The sequence below is a fragment of the Egretta garzetta genome, unplaced genomic scaffold (genome assembly GCF_000687185.1).
Source record: "Egretta garzetta isolate BGI_Z169 unplaced genomic scaffold, ASM68718v1 scaffold111, whole genome shotgun sequence".
NCBI lineage: Eukaryota > Metazoa > Chordata > Aves > Pelecaniformes > Ardeidae > Egretta > Egretta garzetta.
The window spans coordinates 1,433,894-1,442,286 of NW_009258672.1; the positions used below are offsets into that span (position 1 = coordinate 1,433,894).

General features: G+C 40.0%; 1 protein-coding gene across 2 annotated transcripts in view; it reads right to left on the reverse strand.

Moving 5' to 3' along the window:
• PDHA1 (pyruvate dehydrogenase E1 subunit alpha 1) overlaps positions 1–7,625 on the reverse strand; it is an 11,646-nt gene extending 4,021 nt beyond the window's left edge. The window contains exons 1-7 of one of the 2 annotated variants that reach the window (XM_035888571.1): positions 7,483–7,625; positions 7,174–7,188; positions 5,768–5,836; positions 4,200–4,373; positions 3,354–3,480; positions 812–903; positions 347–439 (exon numbers count right to left, since the gene is read on the reverse strand). In XM_035888571.1, the coding sequence (XP_035744464.1) occupies positions 347–439; positions 812–903; positions 3,354–3,480; positions 4,200–4,373; positions 5,768–5,824 (543 nt within the window). In that variant the 5' untranslated portion in view covers positions 5,825–5,836; positions 7,174–7,188; positions 7,483–7,625. The remainder of the gene's footprint in view (positions 1–346; positions 440–811; positions 904–3,353; positions 3,481–4,199; positions 4,374–5,767; positions 5,837–7,173; positions 7,189–7,482) is intronic. The other variant, XM_035888572.1, reaches the window with a different exon arrangement.
• Positions 7,626–8,393: the final 768 nt, after the last annotated feature.

Consider the following 8,393-nt stretch of genomic DNA (forward strand, 5'->3'; position numbering starts at 1 on the left):
TGCCTAAGACAACACAAACGAGATGGGCCAGTGTCCAAACATTGCAAGGTGCCCAGCCCCCTATGTGAAGTTGGTCTGAGTGAACAGCACTTCCCAGCAGCAGCCCTACAGAAAACTGCAGTGGACTCCTTTAACAAAGCGCCCTTGTGGCATGAAAGCCCAACACGCAAATCTCAGCACAAGTTCCAAGCCAGACATTGCCTGGGTCACAGGTGCTAACTGGCAGGGTGCAAGGCGCTCTCCCACCACTCACTGGAAAGGCAGAGCTCCCGGTTCAGAGAAGGGAAATTGATTACCCACAGTCACACTGCTCCCCACAGAGCCGCGTCAGACAAAGCTCCTTTACCTGATTGGCTGCACCGTCCCCATATAACGTCAAACAGATTTCATTTTTACCGAAGTATTTACAGGCCAGTGCAATCCCAGCTCCAAGAGGAACCTATCACAGAGTAGAGGACAAACCAACATTTTAGAATAACGTTTAAAGGAGCCGGAGACAGGCAGCTTGTGAACTGTAAAGAGACATTTACACTGTTAAGAGATCTGCTCAAAAAGCAAGTTGTTAACAACCCACTTCCATTTGTTCCAATCTGTATTACAGCCAAAATATATAAACTATATTCTCAATTTGATTCACTTTTGCTACAGTTTACAAAATGGTGAGCAAACCAGAATAAAGACATAACAGATTTAATAGCCACAGAGCAATGGTATCTGTGTACAAGCTCACACCACAAAACCGAGAGGAAACACTGGCACAGGACACAAGCCCAATTCAGCTCGTGCTTTAAGGTAGAAGTCATGCATATACCTGAGCTCCAACAATACCATTGCCACCATACAAGTTTTTGGTATACATATGCATTGATCCTCCTTTTCCCTTCACACATCCTCCTTTTCGACCTGAAACACGAATAACAAGCAATTTATTTTTTCGGAGGAAAAATACTATGCAAATGGGAACATCCAACTAAACGCCTGAAGGTAATAATACTAAGACCATGTTGTTGTCATTGGATCTATGTGGAGTTAAGATATAATGGCCTCTCCTCAAAGAGTTCACCCTTAAATATATCACAGAACAAGAAAGAGAAGGGGGGAAAGAGAATGGTAATGAAAATGTAATTTGGGAAATGCAGAATGAGATTAAGAAGAAATCTGAAAACCAACCAAGAAGTTTCAGTGTCCTGCTATACAAAAGCATTTTCTGATAAATATGTGGGGGTTTTGGGTTTGTTTTTTTTTTTTTAAATAGCCAACATGGTCTATATTTCTCATATATGTAATTTGTAAGAAGAAATATATACAGTCCTTATGACATTTGGCTTCTGCAAGAAAGATACGAACACTGTCCCAAATTAGTTGCAATAATCTACACCTGTCTTCCCTGTGACAATAACCAGAAGTAAAAATTACAGATAGGATATTTAAAAAACATACAAAAAAGAGAAAGAAAAAAAAAAAAAAAAAAAGAGGAAAACACCACCAACAACTCCCCAAACCAGGATAAACATCAAAAAGTCACCTAGCCCAATTTTACTCAAGCTGTAGTTTGAAGAGATCTGATGGTCCATTACAACAAACCTTTTATTTAAATGAGCTGATCTAAGAACACAGAATCTCTCATCAGCCCACTCCATTTCCTACTCTGTCTTGTTACTAACCACAAAGGTTTCAATCTCTCTCTAATAAGCACAGCTTGTTCAGTTGGTTTTTTTGCCTTAGCCTTGGTGTTTATTTTAGAAGCTGAAAGCTGGATCTCTTTCTGGAATTTGTACTTCTCTTTCTTACTTAACAGCGGATCATTTTTATTATTGGTCTTTCTTGTACCATTCATATGTTTATGAATTGGTTTCATGTGAGCTTTTACAGACTCTGCCAGCTAGGTACAAAACAAAACAAACAAACAAAAAAGGATTGTCTAATTTTAAACACAAAACTATTTTCCTTAAGTGTAATTAAACTTCAGTAATCTCCCTCCACTTGTACAATCCTTTCTTGTATTTTAGCTACAAGCTCCTGATTGACCAATGTCACTTTTTGCTATGCTTTCTACTTTTCTTATAACAATCTGCATCCATGTCCACAAACCCATTTTTCAGGGAATCGTCAATTCTCCTGAAAAGTCCTTTTCTATAGTTAGTTTCCTGTAGGATCTTATCTACTAGTCTTATTTTGGGTGACTCTGCTTCCTGCTCCTTCAAAGACTTTTTAATCCTGTCATTTCATGGTCATTGTAACTCGGGCTGTCTTTCAGTTTGGCATTTTCAGTCAAAATCTTTGCAAGGATCAGGTCTAGTAGCACTCCTCTCCAGAAACCTGTCCCAAGCATCATTTCTTGGAACAACAGTCCAACTGCGGCTGCTCCTTCCCAATTAAAACCCACTAAACCCAAGCATAATGCTATAGAAGACAATGTGTGCCCCGAAAAAAAATAAAGGAAAAATCCCCCACACTGCCACTGATATTTGTAGTTTCAGGGCCAATAGTAGACTTCAGTCATGACAATCCCCTCATTTACTTTCTCTCTCACTAGTACCCAGTGACACTTAGCAAGTCGATCATCCACTAGATTCTGGGCTTTCGTGCACATTAATATGCATCCTTAACACACACTTACATTCTTAATATTCAAAACCATACCTATTTACCTCCAAAATGTGCTTTCCTGTATTAATATTTCAAGCGTGCAAATTCTCAGATCAAGTCTCTGTTATACCAATGATTCATAAAGGTCTTCAAATTCCTTGTTCATTTTCCACTTCTGGTATCCATTCACCGATCATTAAGAGTTCAGGAGGCTGATCCTCTCTTCCCTGCTCCACCTACGACCCTACTGTGAGTAACCATCTCTCGTTTCTGCAAAAATCTTAGATCTGTGTAGATTATCAATTAATGTTCTTGTTACTGTCAAATTTTCCCAAACCATTCAGTTTAGCATTACAGGCTGTGTTTACCAGTCTTCCTAAGACTTCAGCAGCCTAATTCTGAAAACCCACATCTGTCTCCTAGGGAGGGTAACATCCTGTCCTATTGAGAGTAAGTGTCTGCCGCCCGCAAGTTCCATTTAAATAAGCTGCTGCAGCGCAACAAATGCAGCATACAGTATCAAGAAAAATTTTCTGAATTTGTGTTTTAGAAGCACCAGCACTTAAATATTCCTTATAACTTATGTTTTATAGTAAAAAGCGGCTGCATCATAAAACTATAAAATCGATTTATTCTGCTCTGTCACTAAACTGCTTCTTCAGAAGCCCCAGTATACTTTGTGCATCAACATAATTTTGAATTGGGATAAAAAATGCTGACACAAGCACAGCAGCATGTGGATCCTCATTTTACTTAGTGCAAACCTGTAAGTTCAGCGAGAATTTCTCGAACAGGCACTCCTCGTGCATAGGTAAAGCCATGAACTCTGTAAGCTGTTATCACGTGGTCTGTAGGCTTTATGGCAACTTCAAGCCCTACACAGCAAGCCTCCTGTTAAAAAGGAAAAGTAAGTTTAGCAATGAAGAAAAGCACACAACTTCCACAGTCAACAGTGTGGCAAGGGCTACCTGCGATTCCCCCATACATCAAATACCAGCAGAAAACAGGAAGAGCACAGATACAGGAGACTGCCTTAAATCCCAAGGGGTGGCCCGCCTGGGGCTACAACAGCCTCAGGCTCTAAATTCCAACTGGACTTCAACTAACAAAAGCAGACAGGAGGAGAACCAAAAGCTGCAAAAATCCACAGACTTTGTCTACAACAATCTCCCAAATGAAGCAGTTAAACTGCAATTAAGAAATGCCAGGGGGGAATGGACAGACAGGAAAGTTTCACTAAGTTCATGAAGTTCCTTCTTCCGCCTGTTGCATTTTAGTGGGCACGTGATATGAGACACTGGAACAAAAAGCATCAATGAAGCTTGAGGAGGAGGAGGAGGATGCGGGCCTCTAAATGTGTTGAATTTAATATGCTGCAGTTGCTTGTTCCTCACATTCAGCTGATCTTCAGCTGCACCTTGCCTTCTCTCTCTTCCTATTGCTGGCCCAACTCCTCAGGGATTCCCTTGTGTGCTAAGACATTGTTTTTAAAGAAATAATGAATGAAATTACATAGATACTCAGTTCTAGATTTATTTTCCACTCTATTCAAATCCCAGTGAGGTAAGACAGGGATTATAAAACCTCCTGGACAAAAAAAAAATTCTTACCTGACCATCATATAAGTGGCAGAAGCCACGAATAATCTTCTGTTTGTACAGCTGGTCTGACTTTAGCTCCATGCGTCGTATGGTCTGCATTGTCTTGTAGTAATGGAGCCCCTCCTCTCGAGTCATCACTGCTGTGGTACTGGGGCCTTCTTCCAGGCGATGGAGGTCACATTTCTGCAAAGTTGAACAAGTAGTCATTTCTTTAAAGTAATTCATCCTATTTCTGAATATCAATTAATTTTAATATATTTTAATATATTTTTTAAAAATAGGCAGCAAACCTAAATTTGTAGGTCAAAATAACTGTTAAGTTTGTGCACGGTTTCCAAATTCAGGGAAATAAACAAATACTTGGTAAGAACTACAGGGCTTAGTGAAGAGACAAGAAAGATGGAGAGTTTCCTTTGTGAAACAGTTTATAAGATCTGGTCCCTAAGACTGGACTTCAGCTCCTCTACCACCTCTACTATCACCTTCTAACAATCAATAAACCACTGCTGCAGCAGCCACCCTGCCAGTCAAACCTCTGTGTGTACAGGACAGCTTCCTCCCCAAACTGAGGGCTGCTTTTAGGTATCCATACAGAAAAAAAAAACCCACACCAATCAGTCACGTTCAGTGGAACAGACCAAAAATTTACTCTATCAGTGCAGATTAAATGGCCAAAATACTGCTATACGATTAAAAGCAGTTTACATTAATGCAAAGTCTCTGCAGAGCAAATCCACTGGCACCTTGATGAATCTGATATAACACACATGCACACTGCTCTCAAGACAGCTCTGCTTCAGAGTTCACATAACAACAGAAACTTTGGGGTCTTGTAATCAACACAGGACCAAACCTCGTATCTACTCAGAAAAGGCTTTTTGTATAAACGTATTTTCCCTCCCTTCTGCCTGTGAAACAGTTTTAATACTTTACAGGCATGGACAAACAGGGAGTGGGTAAAAGGAAAACAAAATAATTCCTTTCAGAGTTTCTTTTCTCAATTTCCGAATGAAAAGCCAGCACAAAAGCTACTGCCAATGGAAGCATCGCTTTTTTTTAAGCTGACAGAATATAACGCACATTTTTTGAGCAGCACGAAGTCAAGCATTAAAAACAATGCCATATTTTTCCCTCCAACGTTCATATGGACCTCAATCAGCTGCACATCTGGGATACAGCCCCCACGACTCCATAAACAAAAGGGAGATGAAAAGAAAGGCAGGCAGCAAACACCAACTATTTGTTTTAAAAGCATTAAGAAAACATTAATACTTTTCCCCTCAGAACAGAAAAGGTTCTTTAGCTCCTTTGTGACTCCATTCTCACAGTTGCATCACAGTATCACAGCTGCAAAGAATCACAACTTCACATTCTTAAGAAACAGGTAACTTCACTACACACTGCCAGCACAGTACTTCCAGCCGCATTTAGAAATCAGGCCAGACAGTGAGGGGTTTGGTTCTGGAAATTCAAACAGTATTTTTCTAACTGAAAAGGTAATGGGGTAGGTCTATCACGTCAAGATCTACAACAAGCACTTACACAGAACATCAGTATAAAGTGTTTGGCTGCTTTACCTTAATTTCAAACGTAGCCTCATTTGCAAAGTCTGCATAGTTACGTGATGCTACCATCACTCGAGATGCCTTAAAAAAAGAAAAAGACAAAACCAAAACATGAGCAGTATTTAAATATAATTATCAAGCAAAAGTAGGCGAATTCTCAAATAATTTCTAACAGTACTCCCAAATGTAAGTAATTTGTGAATTAAACTCACCAGTGGCATATCCTTCTAATACTAGAGAACTTTTATTTTGTACGTGCTAAAGTCCTTTAAAACCCAGTATTTAAAACTAAGATTAGAAAGAGAACAGAATTTTAAACTTGTAATACCCTTGATTAACAAAAATAAAACCAATTAAGTTTCAAAAGACGTGAAGAGCATCAAAAGTGCAAAACCAATTGTTTTTCCTGCCACATGCCAGATTGCCTACATAAGTAGAGACATCCAATGCAGATTTTGATGGCTCTCTGCACTGACTGTAATTTTGCCTTGATGTATTTGAAAAAAACCCAACCAACCAAAAAAACTCAGCAGATTTCTGGAATATGAACTACTCTCGCTCTTTCTTTTCAATAGGAAGAGAAACTGGGGGGATGCAAGGCAGTAACGATGAAGAAAGAGTATCATTTAAATGGGTAACAGCATGGCCACTACTTAAAAATTACCCAGAAACGTTAAAAGGTGACATACCTGAAGATACACGAAATACAGAACAACAGAAAGGGTGGCATGGTAGGGGAGCGATAAGAAGGTTGCTTAAAAATAGAGTACTGTTCTGTCTTAAAGAGTAAGCACAGGCTATTGACTAATGAACATCTGGTATTTTTAGATAACCATAGTAAGTCTCACAGCAGCATCAGATTCGATGCTCATCTGTCCTTGCATGCGCTGTGGCCATGGCATAAGGAATGCACTATGGCTTTAGTGGCAACACCATGGAAATGGCATACATTTAACTGAAGGCTCATTACTTCAAAATTTTGAGAATGTCCAGGTCACTGTCTCCAAAAAAGGTCTGATTGATAGGTATAAACTTGGAAAAAAAAGTGAGGAGAAATTTCCTAATCCATCTTGGTTACCTACTCTGTTGCATACTTGATTTAGCAATCACGATTGCCTCCTCCTCCCGTCCCACTGTCAGATTAGACATTTAGAGTTTTTAATTTAAACCAAGTCTCTACACTGTTTACCACAATGCATCACTATTATGGGTGAAGAAAAACTATTTTACTTCTAGAGCTGGAAGCAAACCAAGAGTTTGGGATTCACAGGATCGCAGCATGGCTGAGGCTGGAAGGGACCTTTGTAGGCCAACTGGTCCAAGCCCCTTCCCTAAGTATGGCATAAAAGCAAAAGCTCTAATACATGGCCAGTACACGTGTCAAAGACAAAACTTGCTGAAACTGATTCAGGCCTTACCTCACTAACAGCTCCCTAGGTTAGCAGCATTTGGAAAGGAGAAAAACAAAAAAAAAGAAAAGAAAAAGATCAGTAAGTATCTGTAACAATTAGGAGAGGAGAAGTTAGCACATTATCAGCCAGCTAGAACACTGTAAGAAGTAGTTTCCTTACAGGTAAACTCTGCATCGTGAAAATCCATCTTTATGCTTTGCAATATGCTCACAGTAGGTATAAAATACTGCTTTATGGATTAAGGCCGCTTCTACTTATTTGGTAATTTATATCTTCACTATAAATGGATAGGAACAATTCAAGACAGATATTTACATATTTGGGAGCCACTAGGATCCAAACCTCCGCATTAAGAGATCCAAACCAGATCTAGTTTGGACTTCCAGGAAAATGCAGATGTCAGGAGCCAGCCAAGGACTTGCAGTGAGGAACTAATTTTAGGCATCCACGTCTGAAAATTTTAATATGGATATTTTACTTGTAAATTCGGAAAGACTTTCGGCTACATATTCCATGTAGTCCCAATACACATAGGAAGATCTTCCTTGTCACACACACGCGAGAAAACACAACACATGAACCTTAAGGCCAAAAAAATAAAGACATTTCAAAGACAGTTCAGGAACGACACCAGGCGTTTACAAAAGGCATTTACAAAGCGAGCTCCTGCACGCAGCAACCATTTTATTTCCACGCGGTACTTCACAGCGAGTGAAAAAAAAAAACCTCCTTTTTAAGATCTTCCTTGTCACACACACGCGAGAAAACACAACACATGAACCTTAAGGCCAAAAAAATAAAGACATTTCAAAGACAGTTCAGGAACGACACCAGGCGTTTACAAAAGGCATTTACAAAGCGAGCTCCTGCACGCAGCAACCATTTTATTTCCACGCGGTACTTCACAGCGAGTGAAAAAAAAAAACCTCCTTTTTTTTTTTTGTTTTTTTTTTTAATCCCCTCTCAAATTGCGAGTCTCCAAATTGTGAGCTTTTAGGAAAATGTTCTTAAAATGAAAACATGGGGTGCTAAGGAGTGGAGGTGTCAGCTAAAAGTGAATTACTGGCAGGTGACTGAGGTTCCTCAGCTGGGCGAGGAGAGTCGTCGTGCTGGAGCAGAGGGTGCTTTGCCGCACCTTCCTTCGAAGCGAAGGCGGGATACGAGGATGGGCTGAGCCGCCATCGCGCTCGGCAGCGTGCCCAAAGCCTTGCGGAAGGGAAGGTGAG